Source organism: Peromyscus eremicus, chromosome 1 (genome assembly GCF_949786415.1).
Source record: "Peromyscus eremicus chromosome 1, PerEre_H2_v1, whole genome shotgun sequence".
Classification (NCBI taxonomy): Eukaryota; Metazoa; Chordata; class Mammalia; order Rodentia; family Cricetidae; genus Peromyscus; species Peromyscus eremicus.
This window is the reverse complement of record NC_081416.1, coordinates 69,648,215-69,669,497: the sequence shown is the minus strand read 5'-3', so window position 1 is coordinate 69,669,497 and position 21,283 is coordinate 69,648,215. Positions and strand designations below refer to the sequence as shown.

The 21,283-nt window shown below is 39.4% G+C and overlaps 1 protein-coding gene across 3 annotated transcripts in view; it reads left to right on the top strand.

Moving 5' to 3' along the window:
• Zranb1 (zinc finger RANBP2-type containing 1) overlaps nt 1-21,283 on the top strand; it is a 59,919-nt gene that overhangs the window by 32,839 nt on the left and 5,797 nt on the right. For all 3 annotated transcript variants that reach the window (XM_059265344.1, XM_059265337.1, XM_059265349.1), the window contains 4 exons: nt 7,503-7,690; nt 12,183-12,336; nt 15,038-15,109; nt 15,958-16,156. In XM_059265344.1, coding sequence (XP_059121327.1) covers nt 7,503-7,690; nt 12,183-12,336; nt 15,038-15,109; nt 15,958-16,156 — 613 coding nt within the window. The remainder of the gene's footprint in view (nt 1-7,502; nt 7,691-12,182; nt 12,337-15,037; nt 15,110-15,957; nt 16,157-21,283) is intronic.

Genomic DNA, 21,283 nt, shown 5'->3' with positions numbered 1-21,283 from the left:
TGGTAGTCCAGGCTGGCCTCGAACTCACAGAGATCCGCCTGGCTCTGCCTCCCGAGTGCTGGGATTAAAGGCGTGCGCCACCACTGCCTGGCCTCTTCTTTCTTTCTTTCTTTCTTTCTTTCTTTCTTTCTTTCTTTCTTTCTTTCTTTCTTTCTTTCTTTAATTTTTTTAAAGCTTTTTTTTTTTTAACGCTTAGCAGAGTTTTTTGTTGTTGTTGTTTTAAAATTTATTTATTTATTATGTGTACAGCATGTATGACTGCAGGCCAGAAGAGGGCACCAGATCTCATTACAGATGGTTGTAAGCCACTATGTGGTTGCTGGGAATTGAACTCAGGACCTCTATAAGAGCAGTCGGTGCTCTTAACCTCTGAGCCATCTCTCCAGCCCCCTTCTTTAATTTTTTAATGACTTTATTTTTTGTGTATATGTGTGTGCATGTGCCCATGGGCCATACAGCGTGAGGGTAGAGGACAGAGGGCAAGTTTCAGGAGTCACTTTTCTTCCAATATGTGGGTCCTCAGGTTGTCAGGCTTGGTTGCAAGCACCCTTAACTTGCTGAGCCATCTTGCCAGCCCCAGAATTTCCTTCCTTTTAAAGACTGAATAATATTCTATTGTATACATATATCATGTTTTATTTGTTTATAATTTACTGGCGTATTTGTTATTTCATCAAATTTAGACGTTTGGCCTAGCATTGTTGTCCATGCTTGTATTCCTAGCGTTTGGAAGTCTAGGCTGAGGCAAATGGATTGCTGTGAGTTAGAGGCCAGCATATGCTATACACACACCCACACCCCCCTACACAGAGAGAGAGAGAGAAAGGGGGGGGAGGGAGGGAGAGAGGGGGGCGGAGGGAGGGAGGGAGAGAGAGAGAGAGAGAGAGAGAGAGAGAGAGAGAGGGAGGGAGGGAGGGAGGGAGGGAGGGAGGATAGTGGTGGGAGAGAGATCAAAATGTTTTCATCTTTTGGACTTGGGGTTATGGCCCAGTTAGAAGAATGCCTGCCCAACATCCCTTTTAGTGGGATATCACACAAACCAGGCATAGTGGCTCATGCTTGTGATTTCAAGTCTTGGGAAGTAGAGGTAGGAAGATCAAAAGTTCAAGGTTTCCAGATGTGTAGTGTGTTAGGATGCATGAGACCCTGTCTCAAAAAAAAAAAAAAGTTTTCATCTTTTAAGAACTAAATATAATTGGATTTAAGCAATTATTTTCAGAGCTAGAGAGATGACTTAGTGCTTAAGAGCACTTACTGCATTTGCAGAGGACCTGGGTTTAGTTCCCAACACTCACTCTCATCTGTAACCCCAGTTTCAGGGGATTCAACACCTTCTTCTGGCCTCCTCTGGCACCAGACATGTACATAGGATACATGCATTTAGGCATGTAGGCAAAACACTCATAAAATACAAATGAATAATAAAAACAATTTATTTTCAATTTCTGATTTCTTGTTTTTTGAAAGGTCACTGTTCTGAGACACTTCTAGAATAGAAATGGCTGGCTGAGCTTGTTACCTTTGGTTATAGTGTGAAAAATGAAACTAGGAGACAGTTTGGTCTGCTCAAATTATTTCTGTAGTTGTCTGTGCTTGTGCCTATGTGAAGGCATGGTTAAAAATATTAAGGGCTTTAAAACATAATTCAGCTTTTCATCTTGGAGAGATGGCTCAGTGGGTAAAAGTGCTTCCTGTGTGAGCGTGAGAACCTGAGTTCAGATTCCAGCACTCATGTAAAAAGCTAGGCGTGGCTGCAAACATGTAACCCATCTTCTGTTTAGCAGGACTGTGGGCTTGCTGGCTTGCCAGTCTATCTTCAGGTTCAGTGAAGGACCTTGTCTCAAAGCAGTAAGGTGGAGAGTGATTGAGAGGGCGCTCAGTGACCTTTTCTTCTGGTTTCTGTAGGCATATGTACATACACACATGCATACTCACAAAAAATACAACTCTTATTTGAGTATTAAAAATTCCTTGCAAATATTTGAGCCCAGGTTTATGATTATAAATTATACAAGGATTTTTTTTTTTTTAAAATTGGTTACTGAGTGGGATAGTTTTCTTGTTAATACCCAAAATCAATTAAATAATTTAAGCCTTAGGTAGAGGAAACTGCCTAGACAATACAACCAGCCACGTGTGTATCTTTCTGCTGACCATCCTTCAGGACATTCTGAACACTACCATTTAAAACTAACTTTTCTCTTTAAGGGTTCCTGAAATTGTGCCTGCTGTCTCCAGGTCCACCCTGACCCCACAGCATAAACCATGCTGTGATGTTACACAGCTACCATAGAACTCCAGGGTAGTGTTGAGCTGGCCCATGTGGGTTCAGGTAAGTCCTGGCTTTTTTTTTTACCATTTGGCATCTTTTTCAAAGTTAGTTACCCTTATGATTTTATATCATAAAGGAAAATAAGGCAAAACTTTGAAAACTGTGCCATATATGGGGGAAAAATAAGTCTATTATCTAAACATCTAATGAGCCAGCTCCAAATGCTAACCAATGGAGTTCCATAGTAGCTGTGAAGTCCCCAGTGAGTTTTTGACCTGTGGCTTCAAAATCTGTTAAGCTCCACTCTGGCCCAATATATAGGACATCATGATAGGAGCTTTCCTGCTGCAGCTGCCTCTTAAAGATTTTATTGGGTAGCTAGTAATATGCTATATGCTTTCATTTACTTAAAGACTACACAATTTAAGAAGTACATTAACATTTTCTTTACCTCTAATTGCCAATAGTTAGCTAATTTTGAATGTATAATGATACTGTGGGTCAGTGTTAGGTTGCTGGTTGGTTTGGAGTTAGTCTCAGAGTGCTTCCAGTTGTCTTTATTTACCTTTATAATAATACAGAGGAGGAGGGGCAAGATAGAATACACAGCGTAAGTTTGTTAAAGAATACTAAGGTGCTTCAGTTACTTTTGGAGATGATGTGAGTGATCATAGATCCTACCTGCCTCTTCTCTTAGAATGGGTCAACTCCCCCACCCCCAGCCTTTGTTCTGTGAAGTAAGGTTTTAACATTTATGTGCTGCCCTTTCCTGCTTTCCTGGGCTTTGGTTTTTCTTTCTTTTATCCTTGATGAAGTTACTAAGCATGTAAAGAGCTAGGGGACATCTTTGTGATTGTAATACTTTCCTCCTCCCTAAGCAAAAAAAATGTGGTGGCTAAAGTTTAATTATATGACACAAGCCAGGTCCTTTTAAATATCAAACCTACAGTGAAAATTGATGTGAAGAAACTCTAAGTTTGATCAGTAGCTCTTTTTGAGCACTATGTAGTAAAATTTAACAAAACTTGGACAGTTTCATGATGCTCTCATGAACTTTGATCTGTAATAAACTTAACAGTTGTTAAAGCTGTGAGCTTTTTTTTTTTTTTTTTTTTTGTTTTTTTTTTTGTTTTTTGGTTTTTCGAGACAGGGTTTCTCTGTGTAGCTTTGTGCCTTTCCCAGGCTGGCCTCGAACTCACAGAGATCCACCTGGCTCTGCCTCCCGAGTGCTGGGATTAAAGGCGTGCGCCACCACCGCCCGGCTTAAAGCTGTGAGCTTTTAGGCTAATGAATACAATATCCATATTCCCAAAGTATTAGACAGTAAGTGTTATTAAAAAGAGGTGTTTTGTTCCTTTTTGTGTCAGTTGTGTGCTGGGAAGGTTGGAGTTTTATTCTTCTGCCTCCTCCATCTGTCTCCAGTCTTTGTTTTGGGGAACAACAGCATTGTTCCTACTTGAGTTTAACAAAGACTGGGAGCGGAGAATTCAGTATTTTTGATGTTCAAATCAAATGAAAATTCTGACTGGCTCTGTGTATGTGATTCAGCTTTCTGAGGTGTGATACATACAACATGGAGGTCAGCATTTGAAGTTCTGGATACTTTGAAGACAGGCAGGCGGTAGTGTCAGTTGTAGTCCCAGGTGTGGTTTGCACAGTTCAGTGTGCTAGCTGGTCTGCTCTTCCCACCCCATGTGCCAGCGCTAATTTCAGACATTCTTCAGAAACATTAGTGAGGAAATGAATTCTTAAGGACTTCCAAGACATCAGCTGTACAGAGATTTAGCTAAAGAGTAAAGGCAGTGATGTAGAGCATCTTCCCATCTTCCAAACCAAAGAAAGGAGTCACTTGATATTTACCTTTAGATTGCCTCATATTTGTGCTTTGGGGGAAAAAAGTATTTGAACACACAGAAATTTCCTGCATGCCTGTACATCTGTATACATATGCACAGATCTTCCTCTTTGTCTATTCAGGTCAGTTGATCAAGCTTCTACTTGTAGAACTTGGAGCATTTTATGTGTAATATGTATTTATAAATAGATAATATTTTTAGATTTTTAAGCCAAAAATCTGTAAAAGGTGCAGAGATGCATTGTTTTTCTTCCCATGTTGGGGATGAAACCCAATGCCTTTCAATTGCTGGATATAGCATGAATCTTAAAGGTACTTATTAATAAAATCAAACCTGAGGCCAGTTATTGGCCTGAATACTGGAAGATCAGAGAATCAGAATAAGCCACAGCTACCTCACCTTGCCAATTCCTCAGCTGGTCTTGTTTTCTCAGACTGGATGCCTCTGAGTCCAGAATGAATCTCAGCTAAACTGCTGCTAGAAGCCTGAAAGCTTGAATGCTTAACCAGCCAAATGCTTCTAGTTCCTGGTCCTCACGCCTTATATATCTTTCTGCCTTCTACTATTACTCCCTGGGATTAAAGGCTGCTTTCTGGGATTAAAGGCGTGAGTCACCATGCTAGGCTGTATCCTTGAACACATGGATTTCTGCTTAGCTCTGCCTCCCAAGTGCTGGGATTAAAGGCGCGTGCTACCACTGCCTATCCTCTATGTTTAATATTGTGGCTGTTCTGTCTCTGACCCCAGATAAGTTTATTAGGGTGCACAATATTTCAGGGAACACAATACCACCACTGCTGGATATGTGCTCTATCACTGGATTAACTCCAGCCCTAGTTCTGGCTCTGATAGGCCTGAAGGGAAAACAGTTGTCTTTGTAAAGAAACACTGTAGCATGGGATGTGGTGGCACATGCCTGTAGTCCCATCACTTGGGAGACTGCGGTAGTGGAATTGTCTCAACTTTGAGGTCATTTTTTGGCACATAGTGAGTTCTAGACTTGGGCTGCATTGTGAGGCCCCAGCAAACATAATAAAATAACACCTACAGAAACAAAAGGAGATGGGGGGTGGGTATACCCAGTTCTAAATAATATAAATTACATTAAATTATTTCTCGACTTTTTGTATACTTGAACATAATTAAAAATAGAAAACTCTGTAATGATTGACGATTTTAGTAAGTAGCATTACTTATGTCTGTTCTTGAGCTTTGTGTGTCAGGAAGATGTTATGTTGTCTTATGCTAACTCTACTACAGTTTGGTCCTGGTGACTTCTAGGGTACTTTTCTTCACAAGGATGTTTTGAAGCCTTTATGTTTAAATTGGATTAGGGCTGATTTATAGTTGGACTGTGTGGCAAGCAATGTATTGACCCAAAATACAAACTAAATTTCTGTAAGAAGCATTCTTAGTTAATAACATGAGGGTTACAGTTGGTTTTGTTTTTATGGTGTTGGGATTGAACCTAGGTCTTCAATATGTGCTAGGCAAAAAAGGTCTACCATGGAGCAAGCTCTACTTCCAGCCCCAATATAGTGTGTTTTTATTTATTGTTTTGAGTTAGAAAATTGCACTGTTGTTACTTAGGCTCTTGGGCTCACAGGATCCTCTTGCCTGAGACACTTAAGAACTGTGACTATACAGCCCACATTCTCATGTCTACTTTCTTGTGAGCCCTCAACCTGAAAAATTTGTATTTCAATGTTGGGGGGTGGGTGGAGATTTAGATTTGCAGAAAAGATCCATTACTCTTAAGAGTTTGAAAACCTTTAAAGCTGACCTTCATGCCTCACAGACATGATTTAAAAGGATTTGGGGAAAGATAGGCATCATATACTTACTGTCTTTTGTGCTTATATTGCTTTAGCAGAGTACTGAGGACACAACAGACATCCAGTGAGTGTGGGAATTAAATGGACAATTTTAAGATTGGTTGTCTTTAATAAAGAGAGGACTGTTTAGTTATACCAGGTATAAGGAGTGTCTTTTTCTCAATTCCTAATTCAAAACAGCAATTACAATGCCTTTTAAAAAGTACACTAAGGGCTGGAGAGATGGCTCAGAGGTTAAGAGCACTGTTTGTTCTTCCAAAGGTCCTGAGTTCAATTCCCAGCAACCACATGGTGGCTCACAACCATCTGTAATGAGATCTGGTGCCCTCTTCTGGCCTGCAGGGACACATGCAGACAGAACACTGTATACATAATAAATAAATAAATCTTAAAAAAAAAATACACTAAGACTGTTTTTAGTTCATCTTAGCATTTTACTCGGAAGATATATATATTTTTTTCTGATATAACTTAGGAAACACTGAAAAACAGTTGGCCTGATAATTTGTTTTACTGTATTTATTGAAAGCTAATGTGCTCCCCCAGGCTGTTTATTATCCATATTGTTCAGTAATTACTGTCTTAACATTAATTTGTGTTAAGGTAATAAAATGATTTAATGGGAATGGAAGGTTTATGGCTTTGAAAAAAGTGTTATTTTATGTTCCTGCTCCTAATTGTTTTGTTTTTTTTTTTAGCATATTTAAAATCATGTAGTACACGTTTTATTTTAACAGTTATCATTTCCCTTCTTTCTCTCACTATATAGACCAGGTAGACCTTACAGAGATCTGGCTGCTTCTGCCTCTGCCTCTCAAGTGCTGGGATTAAAGATGTACACCACCCACTTTCTTTAGAGACATTGTTTCTCTAACACAGGCTAGCCTGGAATTCACTGTGTAGCCCAGGCTTGTTATGCCCTCCAGCCTTTAACTCCCAAGTGGAGTGCTGCAATTACAGTTGTGAACCGACACATTCAGCTATGTATGAACAATGTGTAACGTGTATAAGGAAGTCTTGACTGTGGGAGATTCTGAATTCAAAATGCTGCCAATTTCTACTTAAAATGAAAATTATTTTAGAGCTACACAGCTCTGTAGAAAGCTCAGTGTTTGTTTTATTCTGCTTTAAAAATAGCCAAACACCAACTGGAAGCACATGTGTATCTCTGGGTTTTGCTGTCAGGATGAATGCAAGACAATAATGGCTCATTTCTTCAATGATGTCTAGTTTTTCAAACTGGGTTGTCCTTATTCATTTTTAATTCATTTACTCTATTCTAATAGTTCTTTAAAGCCTGCCAAAGTTTGGAGCCTAGTCATGATGGTAAGTGCCAAACCAGGCAGTTCTAGTTCCGGAAAGAAAATGTGAAATGGTAGGAAAATACTAATTTTTCTTATTTTCTTTAGGACATGTAAATGATGCCCCAGGATCCAAGAAGTACAAAGGACTGTTTCAAGTGTTTAGTGTGGTTGCTTCACCTGTATGTCTTGAAGAAAAATAGATTTAAGTGCTTTTCTATCTTGGTACTTGTTTCAGGGGTTGTGGAAGGTGATTTAGCAGCCATAGAAGCATACAAGTCATCAGGAGGAGACATTGCACGCCAGCTCACTGCAGATGAAGTACGCTTGCTGAACCGACCTTCTGCTTTTGATGTTGGCTACACTCTGGTACACCTGGCCATACGCTTTCAGAGGCAGGACATGCTAGCAATACTGCTTACAGAGGTAAGTGTGGCATTTTGGTTATTGAACCCAGGGCTTGTATGTGTTAGGTAAATATGTTATCACTGAACTGTTACCAGCTTTAATGTTCTTTTATATTGAAGAAAGGGGTTCTTTAGTTCTTTGTTTTTTTTTTTAACTTTTATTTTTTATTGCTGTACTGTGGGTTGAATATAGGACCTTGTACATACTAGACAAGTGCTTTACCACTGAGCTTTATCTTCAGTCCTAATTTTTTGTTATTAATGTTACAACATTTCCCAAAACTATTCTTACATGTTTTAAACTTTTTTACTTGCTTTTAAAGATCGTTTTAAATTTAAGAGATTTTTAATAGTTTTAAGATTTATTTTTATTTTTAGTGTGTGAGTGTTTTGCCTACTTGTATGTATGTGTGTGCACAATATGAGTGCAGTGACCTTGAAGGCCAAAGATAGTGTCACATCCCCTTGGAACTGGAGTTAAGAGTTGATTGCAAGATGTCACGTGGGTGCCAGGAAACAAACCTATGTCCTCAGTGTTCTTAACTACAGAGCCATCTCATACTCTAGCCCGTTCAGTTGTGTTTTAAATGGTACTCCTTCCCTGGTGTGGTAGATGTTTTTGTTTTGTTTGTTTGTGTAGCCGAATTTCTAAGCGGTCTTATTAAATAAAAACAAACAAACAAACAAACAAAAAAACCACGGAGCCAAATATAAGGGTGAAAGACTTAGAGATCAGGGAAATAGGAATAGATACCAGCTAACCTTATCTCATCACGCTGCAGCTTCCAAGCTTCCAGTGTAATTCTTGACTGTATATATTGTATATACTTATAGGATATAGTTTTTCTTACATTAGTTATAAGCTTTTTTTATTTTAGACAAAAAAGGGGAAAGGTGATGATACTGTGTTCCCCAATATATTGTGCACCCTAATAAACTTATCTGGGGTCAGAGAACAGAACAGCCACTAGATAGACATAAAGACCAGAAAATGGCACACACCTTTAATACTAGCCTTCTGGAGTCAGAGATCCATCCGGATCTCTGTGAGTTCAAAGCCACACTGGAAACAACCAGGCATGGGTGACACATACCTTTAATGCCAGCACTTGAGATCTCATGTCTTGCTTGGGAAAGACACATGCCTTTAATCCCAGGAAGTTATGGCAGGAAAGAGAAAGGTATATTAAGGTGTGAGGACCAGGAACTAGAAGCTGTTAAGCTTTTAGGCTCTTAGCAGTAGCTCAGCTAAGATCCATTCGGATGAGGACACAGAGGCTTCCAGTTTGAGGAAACAAGATCAGCTGAGGAATTGGCCAGGTGAGGTTAGCTGTGGCTTGTTCTGTTTCTCTGATCTTTCAGCGTTCACCCCAATACCTGGCTCTTGAGTTTTTTATTTAATAAGACCGATTAGAGATTTGTGCAACATGTTTGTTTAAAAGACAGGGTCTCATTAACTGAGGATGAATGTTGTAGGTAGCCAAGGACTACTACTTGAACTCCTATCCTTCTGCCCATCTCCCAAGTGCTTAGATTGTAGGCCTGTCTTACCAATTCTCTCTCTTTCTCTCTCTCTCTCTCTCTCTCTCTCTCTCTCTCACACACACACACACACACACACACACACACACACACACACACTCACATTCACAGTTTTTGTTTTGTTTTTTGAGACAAAGTTTCTGTGTGTAACAGCTCTGGCTGTCCTAGAACTTGCTTTGTAGACCAGGCCAACCTGGAACTCTAAGAGATCCACCTGCCTCTGCCTCCTGAGTGCTGGGATTAAAGGCATGTGCCACCACTGCCCATTTCTTGTGATGAGGTACTACTGTGTTGCCTAGGCTGGCCGTGATCCCCTATACATACAACATCTAGCTTTGAAATACATATGCATACAGTTTCCTGAGTTGATGGAGCTACTGATGTACACCACTGCCCTCAGCCATATAGCCTTTTGAAGCAGGACTTTTCTCCATAATACCTGAGTCATTCATTAGGTTTGATTAAAACACACATTCATTCATTCAACTAAGAAATATTTAGTGCCTATGCTATGTGCCAAGCTCTGTGGCTCAGGAGGATAGAATTGTAAGGATGTTGACTCTTCCTTTATTGAGTTTCTAGAGAAGTGGAGAAATGAGTGGGTATTTCTGTATATTGTGAGTAAATGACCATTTGAGTACATAGGAAAGAGCTTGGGAGGTATCTTCCCTTCCTGCTTAGCAAGTCACATTTCATCAAGTTTCCTTGTCCCTCTGCTCCTGCTCTTTCTTTTCTGCCTTGCCTTCTTCCCATCATAGGATAGTAAGTATCCCAGTCTAGCTTGCAACTTGCTATGAAACTGAGGATAACTTTGACTTTCTAACCCTGCCACACCTGGTTTATGTTGTGCTAGGGTTATGTTGTGCATGCAAGGCAAGCAGTCTGCCAAAAGAGGTATACCCCAAATTCCATTTCCTCAGATTTCTGGAGAGGGAGTAGAACTTAGCATGTGAAGTAAGCTTGGTGGAGAATTGAGTTAAGTAGACTATGAAGGTATAAGGAATTATATCTCTGGATATATGATCCCAAAGATATGACATTATTATTCGGTTAAGAAACTTTATTTTTCACTATAAGAGAAATAGAATAAAAGTACAGAAAGTCAGATAATTGTGTATTCAATTTTTGTCACTACACATCTTCTTGAGTATACTTTTTATAAGTATATAAATTGATAATTCAAGATTACCATTGTCTGGGAACCATTATGTACAGATATTGTATGGGGATTAAAAATATGCAAGATAGATGAAAACTTGATTTTATTGGCTAGCCATTATGTTACTTTAGCAAGATTCCAGTGACATTAGGGGAAGAGGTTGGGTAGACTCAGGGAAGGGAAATTTACCATCAGGGAGAGTGGAAAGATAGGGTGTGAATCTTATATAAGAGGGTATGTCTATAGAAAAAGCACGGAACCAAGTTCTTTTGGATTGTAGGATATATGTCTGGGACAGATTTTCATTAAGTTTTGTGTCATGGACCTGGTAGATAGGTAGGACTTATGAACTCCTAGAAAAATGGCCTTTTTGTGAAGAAAAAACAAAACAAAACAATGGAAATCTAGCTATCAGAATAGTTAACCAAATTTGTGACTTATAAGATAGTGTATGTCTGTGTGTTGGTCAGGTGATGGTGGCACACGCCTTTAATCCCAGCATTCAGGAGGCAGAGGCAGGTGGATCTCTGTGAGTTCCAGGCCAGCCGTGTCTATAAAGCAAGTTCCAGGACAGCCAGGGCTGTTACACAGAGAAACCCTGTCCCCCCCCCCCCCCAAAAAAAAAAAAAAAAAAAAAAACGAGAGGGGGGGGGAGAGAATGTTTGCATGAGTAGCTGATTCTGGCTTAGAATTTACAACCTTCCATCTCCTGAGTGCTGAAAATTAGAGACAATGTGCTATCATGTTCATTGTAAGAAAATGCCTTGTAGTTAAGGCCATTGGCCAAGGAAAATGAAAGATTCTTATGTAGTGAACTCCATGGATCTTTCCCAGTACTTGGACTTCAGGTTAAGTACAACTGGCCTAAGGGAGGATGGTTTGAGGTTTGAGGATGGTGGTGAAGGGAATGTTTCACGCTTCTCTTGAAATGTATTCAGAGTTCATTCCGTGTTGTTATTTTAAAAAGAATTTTGGGTATTCATGTTAGCAGTGTTCTCTGACAAATAGTAATTGGGATAATACCTGATAATTGATTCCTGATTTTCAGTTACTTGAACTTTGAGTTTCTGAGTTCATAGAGCTAGAATGTAGTGAAAATTTTCATAGTTACTGGCAGTCAGTGAAATCTGATAAAATCAAAATAAAGAGTCCTATAGCTGTATTAATTGTGCGGAGCTAACATCTCTGGCTCCTTTAACAGCGGTAATGCATAGATGACATTGTTAGCAAAACACACTTTCAGTAGCTTACTATAAGACATGCTGCTCCAGGTCCCATTTATGGTAGGAAGGAGGCTTTTAAAAAGTAAGGTGATAGCTAGCTAGCTTTTTCTCACCAGATCTAACAACAGAGAACAGAGCTGACTGGCTCACTCAGTGTCCATGCCACTTACTAACAGATATCCTTTCTGTGATTTAAAGAGTTTCCATAGAAGTTTTTTTTTTGGGGGGGCGGGGGAAAGGGGGGCTTGAGATGTAGCCCAGGCTGGCCTCTTCTTACTCCTGATCTTCCCACCACAGACTTCCTAGTGATTATGCACCCTCATTCCCTGTGCCACACATTAAGTACAACTGGAATGCTAGTTGGAATCTGTACCATTTGTTGCCATTCTGCATTTAATAACTGTTCTTTGAACAGTTGCCCCAATGATATACATGTCCACTGGCAAAGGAAATAATACCAAGTAGTATATTTAAGATTTAAAAAAAAAAAAGAATTTGGGGGAAATTTTACTCATTTAAGTGCTGTTGTATTTTGTTTCTGTTCATGATAAATAAGATACAGAAGGAAGTTTCTTTCTGTATTTAAGGTATCTCAACAAGCAGCAAAGTGTATTCCAGCAATGGTGTGTCCTGAACTGACAGAACAAATCCGGAGAGAAATAGCTGCTTCTCTTCACCAGAGAAAGGGAGATTTTGCTTGCTATTTTCTGACTGACCTTGTAACATTTACATTGCCAGCAGGTAACCCCAAAATTTATTATGAAAAGCAATCTCTATTTTCTTAGTTACTTTTTATGTGGAGGTAAAAATATGTTTTTGTAAGAAAGCAAGTAAGTTGGGATTTTTAATATTTTTATATTTTATGTGTATGAGTGTTTTGCCTACATGTATATCAGTGCCCCACATGTGTCCCTGGTACCCATGGAGGCCAGAAGATGGCATCAGATTCCTGGAAATGGAGTTAGAGACAATACTGAGCTGCCATGTGGGTGCTAAGAATCAAGTCTGGGTCCTCTGGAAAAGCAGCCAGTGCTCCTAACTGCTGAGCCATCTCACTAGCCCCTATCATAGGTTAGGATCTTAAGATTTGACTGTTCTGTTTATGCTGAAGTCACTCATGCAAGAACTATTTGTAAACAGATACTTTGGTTAGAAGACAGTAAATGATTTTTGTTGTTGTTGTTGTTGGCCTTAGTTTTATTTGAAGACAAGTTCTCACTCTGTAGTTTAGGTTATCTAGAACTTTCAAGGATCTCTTGTTTCATCCACATGAGTGCTGCAATTATAGGTATGAAGCCACCATGTTCCATTCCTTTTTTTGAGACAGAATCTCATTGTATAGTCCTGGCTGGGCCTTGAACTTGCTGTGTAGATCTGGCTAGCTTTGAACTCACAGAGATTTCCCTCTTGAGTGCTGGGATTAAAGGTATGTGCCACCACACCTGGCATATTAAAAACAAACATACATATACAATATACATACATACATATATATTGCCCATTCATTTTTTCCTTTTAGAATATCCTTATTTTAGCCTCCTATTTTTTATTTTTCCTTTATTTTCAAGTCTTTCTGTTTTGAAACTATATACACATTGGCTACTACTAAAAATTGGGATTAGGATATAGGTTTTTAATGGCTTAGGTTATTTGAATTAAAAATAATGGTACCTTTGAGCATGTCACTGGTTTTCATCCATTAATTTCTGCTATTTATGAAGCATTTGTTAATGTTTTTAATTCTCTAATAGTTGAAAGTATCTGGAGATTGCCTGTGAATTGATACTGAATAAATTTTGAATTGATATTGAATAAATACACCAAAGAACATTTTTTTTTTTTTTTTTTTGGTTTTTGGAGACAGGGTTTCTCTGTGTACTCTGTAGCCCAGGCTGGCCTCAGACTCACAAAGATCCGCCTGCCTCTGCCTCCGAGTGCTGGGATTAATGGTGTGCGCCACCACCGCCTGGCTCTTCTTTTTTTTTTTTTTTTTTTAAAAGTAAATGTTCTATCTGGTACCCAAGTATTTTCACTTTTGTAGGCAAATGTATTTACATGTGGGAAGGGTTAAAAATGAATCCTTTTTTTGTTTCTTTTTTTCTTTTTTCTTTTTTTTTTGTTTTGAGACAAGGTTCCTCTGTGTTACTGGCTGTCCTAAAACTAGATCTGTAGATCAGGTTGGCATCCAACTCACAGTTACCTCCTGCCTCTGCCTCCTGAATGCTGGGATTAAGGGTGTGCACCACCACGCCTGACTAATGAAACCTTTTAAAATCAGTGAATTTCATTTAAATGCACTGTGTATTAAGCTCATCTCAAGGTGTTAACTTAAAAAGTCCTTGTTGTATTTATTTACTGTGTGCATGTGTGCTAGTCATGCTTTGTTGTTGAGGTCAGAGTACTGCTCAACTGAGTTGGTTCTCTGCTTCCATCATATGGTCTTGGGGATTTGAACTTGGGGATTTGAACTCAGGTAATCAGGCTTAGTGGCAAGTGACCTTTCCTGCTGAGCCGTCTTGCCAAACCATACATAGGGTTTTTTTGTTTTGTTTTGTTTTTATTTTTTAAAGAATTGAAAATGCCATTTTTGAAAATTAAAATATTAAAAAAACAAAAATTATATATTTTTAGATTTTAAAATTTTAATGTATATGTATGAATCTTTTGCCTACATGTGCACCAAGTGTGCCTGGTGCCATCAGAAGTCAGAAGAGGGCATCAGGTTCCCTGGAACTGGAGTTAAGGATGGTTATAATCCATCATGTAGGTGCTGGGAATTGAACCTGGGGTCCTCCTCAAGAACAACCAGTTCTCTTAACCATTGAGCCACTCTCTCTGCCCCCAGGGGCTTTTAAGTGTAATGCTTTTTACTATACTAGAGCGCTCTATTAAGTAACCTGAATAGAACATAGAATGCTTGAGGAAGGTTACAAAAACATTGTGTGCCAAAGTGCATGGTTCATTAACTTTTATGAGAAAATTCTTAAATTTGAAAATAATAGGTTTAAGTCTGGCGGTGGTGGCACACATCTTTAATCCCAGTACTTGGAAAACAGAGGTCAGCAGATCTCCTGAGTTTGAGGCCAGTCTAGTCAGCAGAGCGAGTTCCAGGACAACCACGGGTACACAGAGAAACCCTGTCTTGAAAAACCAAAAAAAAAAAAAAAAAAAAAAAAAAGCAGGTTTATGCAGGAGCAGCCCATATGAAGAAAAAGAACAAATAATCTATAAATATTTGTTTACACCTTATTTTTTATATTACCTTTAAGAATTTTAGTAGTGAAACTCAGGAAGTTATATGTACATAGTCATGTTACATACACCATTAAACATAGATATCTGACAACTTTCATAGAAAGGGGCATTTTTATTAGAAGCTGGCATTTAGTTTATTAAGTTATTAAACATGAGAACTGCTTTTAAGCCTGATTTTTCTGTGCAGATATTGAAGATTTGCCTCCAACAGTACAAGAAAAATTATTTGATGAGGTGCTTGATAGAGATGTTCAAAAAGGTAAGTGGATGATGAATGGAGTAATTTACCTTTTATCCAGTCAGTTAACTTTAATTTTTATTTTATTTATATTTTTAAAGATTTATTTATTATTTATACAGTGGTCTACTTGCATGTATGCCTGCAAGCCAGAAGAAGGCATCAGAGCTCATTATAGATGGCTGTGAGCCACCATGTGGTTGCTGGGAATTGAACTCAGAACCTCTGTAAGAGCAGCCAGTACTCTTAACCTCTGAGGCATCTCTCCAGCCCGTTTCATTTTTTTTTTTTTTTTTTTTTTTTGAGACAGGGTTTCTCTGTGTAGCTTTGCGCCTTTCCTGGGACTCACTTGGTAGCCCAGGCTGGCCTCGAACTCACAGAGATCCGCCTGGCTCTGCCTCCCGAGTGCTGGGCGTTTCATTTTTTATAATGTACGAAGTGGTTCACTATGTAGCTGTCTTGCCTTGTTTCAAATTAACAATGTAGAGTTCTTAAGAGCAGTGTTATAGTGGTCTCATATGCAAGGCCCTGAATTTGACCCACAACTCCAAAACCAGCAGTACAAAACAAAAAAGACACTCACAGCCTTTGACTGTGATAGAGTGAACAAATACAAGTATTAATTAAAGCTTAACAACCTTCATTTTCTACTTACTCTAGAATGAATATATTTCTGTGTTAGCCAAGATTTTAAAGGATTTGGAAGTTGAATAAATTATTCCAGAACCACAATATGTTTTACATATTTAGAAAGTTTATGTTAATAAATTGCATATATTTTTATATGTAGATGTAGATGATATTTTCAGTCCACTAAATACTTTATAACTGTAGATGTGAAAATGAATGTATTATTTAAATTCCTTTAGAGCTAGAGGAAGAATCTCCAATTATAAACTGGTCCTTGGAGTTGGCTACACGTTTGGACAGTCGACTGTATGCACTTTGGAACCGGACTGCCGGAGATTGTTTACTTGACTCAGTACTACAAGCTACCTGGGGCATTTATGACAAAGACTCGGTGCTTCGGAAAGCCCTGCATGACAGCCTGCATGACTGTTCACATTGGTGAGCTGGCACCCTTCCCTGTTTTGATTTTAGACTGTGCTTGCTGGATCATTTCCTTACAATAGTGGGTTACTTTTCTGCTCAAGTATAATACAATTTTTTTTAATGTGTATAGGCATTTTAATTGAATCTGTACCTATACCATGTATGTGATTGGTACCCAAGGAAGCCAGACTATTGGATCCCTTGGATCGGAAGTTACAGTTTGAGCTGTCATGTAGGTGCAGGAATTGAACCCAGGTCCTCTGAAAGAGCAGCAAATAACTTTTAACTATGGAGCCATCTCAACCAGGCAGTGGCAGCACTCACCTTTAATCCTAGCACTTGTGAGGCAGAGGCAGGTGGATCTCTGTGAGTTCAGGACAGCCAAGGTTACATAGAAAACCCTGTCTCGGAAAACAACAACAAAAAAGCCAACCAACCAAAAATCTATTGAACCATCTCTCTAGCCTGTCTTACATAAAAAATTTTAAAAGTTTTATTTCTAACTCGCGGGGGTTGGGGAGAGAATATGTGTCTGCCTATACTGTGGGGATGTGATTGGTTTGGTTTTTGTGATGGCAGTTTTTGGTTTTTTTTCCCCCTTTTATAGGTCTGCCTTGTAAGTTTAATGTGATTGCCCCGTAAGGTGGGTATATTATTCTCTGGTGCTGATGAAATTTAGCTTCTTAGCTGGAAAGCCAAATCTGGACTGTGGTAAATCTACCACCTTGCAAAATTTGCTTTGAAAAGCAGCCTGGAATAGGGCATAGTGGTGCACCTGTAACCCTAACACCTTAGATGGAAGTGGCAGGAAGACTGAGTTCAAGGCCACCTTTTGGCTGTGTATGAAGACCCTGTCTCAAAAGTTTTCCCCACACAAAACTAAACACATCACCCAAGGCAGCTTGGGAATTGTCCTTTGGTAGTAATTGACTGAACTTGTAAGGCTGAAAATGAATTGTGAATTTTAGTAGTTGATTCACTCCTTTTCCTAATTGTGAAGCTTTTATTTTTCACTCTTTAATTTTTAAAAGACATTTGTGGCTACTAATAGTAACTTTGGGGCTTATTCTGCCTGTTTCTTAAAGCTGGTAGTAAGAGATCTCCTGATATTTATATTTGAATTAGACTGAAGTCATTTTAGGTTCTGTTAGTCTAGTGCAAGGGTGGGGAAGCGGTAGCAAGAGAGCACATAAATGAGCTAAGTAGGGCCATTTCATTAGAGTACGACAGCAGGAGAAACTTAGAGCTTTGTGTTAACGCAGCAGAACTCTTCTGAAGTAGTCTTGATTCTAGTGTGTGCTTCATGGTAAGACCTGGAGCTATTGTGCAGACAGGACTCCTGATAGAAAGTATGCCTTGATGCCGGGAGTGGTGGCACATGCCTTTGATCCCAGCACTTAGGAGGCAGAGGCAGGGGGATCTCTGTGAATTCAAGACCAGCCTGGACTACAGAGTGAGTTCCAGGACAGCCAGGACTACACTGAGAAACCCTGTCTTGAAACCACCACCACCCTCTCCACCCTGCCCCCTGCAAAAAAGAAAAAAAGTATGCCTTGATGCCATCTTCTGGAATCTCTGCCCTCAGATACCTTTGCTTGGTGTTTTAGAGTTCATCTGGAAAGCACAGATCATAGAGATCTCCTTCTGCTATCTTGGAAATAGGTTCAGGATAAAGATTATGATGGACTGTTCTTGATTTAGGGTTCAGTGACTAGTTTGCTCATTAAACTCAACACATGACTATTAATTACCTGTCAGAATGAGATTGGAGGACAAACTTCGGTCCTAGTCTAGATTAGGAGAGGAAGGGCCAACATATCACTTGTATGGCTCCTTTTTTAAAGCTGCTCTTTACTGAATTGCTAATCTACATAGTCTAAGTCAACAGGGAGTTGTCTTCAGCCCTGTAAAATCCCTAGTGAGAGCTGAGAAAGCAATGTTCTGTTACGTGAACTTGTATCACTTTTGGTTAGGCTGTTTCTGTGTCTTTATGTGTTTGTAGCCATGCAGTTCTGTTAGACACCTGTGATCTGATCTGGCTGATGTTCTCAAGACTGAATAGACAATATTGTCCTTGCTTTTGTCTTCCTTTCCTTTCCTGTTTGTTACTTTGATCAGATAACCTGGTGTTGTATGATGGACTTTTCCTGGGGAGACAACAGCCAAGTCTACTCACCCCAGAAAAGGAGCCCACAACAAACCAAAGTAAAGTCCAGCTTGAAGAATCAATGAGTTTTATTGGGGGGTGGGTTACTTATAGGAATATAGGTGAGGGATTACTTGTAGGACCAGAAATGACTAAAGCCCAGCCCAGCATGGATGGCAACTCATGAAAACGAAACCTGGAGCACACTGCACAGCCTACAGGCAACTCAACAGGTTTTTCCAGGTGACTCAGTTGGTCTGAGCCTTTTACAGCAGTTTGCCTGGTCTCTGCTTCTTACTGATAACTGGGCTTGTCTGAGTCTTAGCAACCTTTACTGTTTATATACTCTTGGGAGAGAGGGCCTAATGAATCGAGTCAGTTTTGGGGACTTTCTGAAGCTATTTTGAGTTAACTGTCTCAACAGCTTTCCCATTGTATTTCACCTTTGCTTAGAGCATCCTGTTGTTTCACCTCCCTATAAACATCTGCTTGTAAATTTCCTTCCAAGATGAAAGATTGTTCATCACAGAGGAAAGTGCTGCACAATACCTGGACAAAAGCAATTTACAGAGTTTATTTGGTTCACAATTCCAGATTAAAGTCCATTACTGTAGGAAAGTCAGGGTGGCAGGAACTTGAAGCAACTGGTTACATCGTTCATAGTCAAGAGCAGAGAGCAGTGAATCAGTGCACGCATGCTAGTGCTCAACTCTTTCTGCACTCTGTCCAATCCTGCTGTCCTGCCCAGGGAATGGTCTAACCAATCCAGCTAACACAATCAATATAATTCCATATAGGCCAGTCTGGAAGAGCCCTCATTGAGTGAGACTCCCTTTCCAGGTAATTCTAGATTGTGTCTAATTGGCAATTGAAACTAGTACTTCATTGAAATGTCTGTCCGGTTTCTTAGAGGAACAGGTAGGGGTAATTGGTCAGTAAGGGGGAAAATCAGTATAGATCTTTTAGAGTCATTACCGTTTATTTGGTAGTCATTTTGAGTTAGTTATATGTTCTTCAGTGTAGACTGCTACAAATGTTTTGGAAGTATAGATGCATGTATGCCTATGCCCTCTCTGGATACATATAGTTAATACTGGGCTGCCATGATTATTATAGTCAAAATACTAAAAAGCAACACTAAAATGTCTAGAAATTCCAAGGCTGAATTTGTAAAATATTGTCTAAAACAGTAGCTTTATTGAAGTACTGTTTGCCCTCAAAAATGTTAAAGCATATTGTTCACTGCTTATTATTTAATTTATAGGAGTAACACCCACCACTGCAACAGAGTCATAGAGCATTTATCACCTCAAAAGAGAACTCATGTCTCTTTTTTTAGTACTTTGTGCTTCTCAAGCCCCAGCTGCAGGGAATTAATTTTTAATCTACTTTCTGTACCTGTACATTTTTTTTCTGGATATTTCATATAAATGGAATCTCAAAATATGTGGTCTATGACTGAATCATACTCAATAGTATAGCCAAATATTTTTATTCACTTGTTTAACAATGGAAGGAGAGTAGATTGTTTTCAGTTTGGCTGGCTCTTACACATAGTTCAACTGTGACATGTATAAGCAAGCCTCTGTGGAACAAAGTACTTTTGTTTCCTTGTGTAGGTACCCAGGAATGAAATTGTTGGGTCATATAGTAAATCTGTATTTAATATTTAAGAAATGGCCAAACTCTGTCTCACAGTATCTGGACCCTTTTACATTTCTACCAACGTATGTATTATATGAAGAGTCCACATTTTTCACATCCTCACCAATACTTGTTATTGTTGTGGTTGCAGTCATTCTTGTGCATGTGAAGTGCTATCTTCACTATTACTTGATTTGTATTGCTCTCGTGGTTGATGGTACTGAATGTTTTTTTCATGTACTTACTGTTCATAAATCATCTTTGGTGAATATCGCTCTAATTTCCCTGCTTTTTCTAATGCCTTGATGTTTGGTGCTCAGATCAGGGCTTCAGGCATGCTAAGCAAGCATCTATTACTAAGCTAGGCCCCAGCATTCTTTCTATGCTCAGGTTTCGAGAGTTGGGTTTTCTGTTATAGATACACTTTATGTATCAGGTCCTTCTTTAGGTAGGTGATTGGTGAATGTTTTCTTCTACCTGTGGCTTTTATTTTATTTTATTTTTATTTCTTTGAGGGACAAAAGTCATTATTTTTTTAATGTAAATTTATTTTATTATTTTGTGTTTATGAGTGTTTTGCCTGTGTGTATGTCTGTATATCACAAGTGCTCTTGGAGGCCAGAAGAGGGTGTCAGATCCCTGGGACTGGAATTACAGATGGTTATGATGGGGTGCTGAGGATTGCACCTGGATCCTCTGAGTGACCAGTGTTCTTAATCATTCAGCCCATTCTAGCCCTGAGGTTTTAATAAGTCTCATTTGTCAGTAATTTTTTTTCCCCCAGACAAGGTTTCTCTGTGTATCCCTGGTTATCCTGGAACTCACTGTGTAGACCAGGCTGGCCTCAAACTCACAGAGATCCACCTGCCTCTGCCTCCGGAGTGCTGGGATTAAAGGCGTGCACCACCACTGCCCGGCCTGTCAGTACTTTTAAAATTATACATCCTATTGTAGTCACGGCTAACAACATCTTTTGTAGCTGAAGGTTTGTGCTGGCTAGTGTTTTGTCAACTTGATACAAGCTAGAGTCATGTGAGATGAGGGAATCTCAATTGAGAGAATGCCCCTGCCAGACTGGCCTGCGGGCAAGCCTATGAGGCATTTTCTTGATTAATGATTGATATGAGTGGGCCGAGCTCACTAGAGGCAATGCAACCTCTGGGCAGGTGGTCTTGGATGGTATGAGAAAACAGCCTGAGCACACCAGTAGGCCTTGATGCTCATTGTCTTCTGCTTAGGTTCCTCACTTGAGTTTCCATCCAGAAACCCCCTCTCCCCCAATAAAGTATGACTGAGAGTTAAAAGATGAAGGAAAACCTTTCCTTCCCAAGTTGCCTATGGCCATGGTGTTT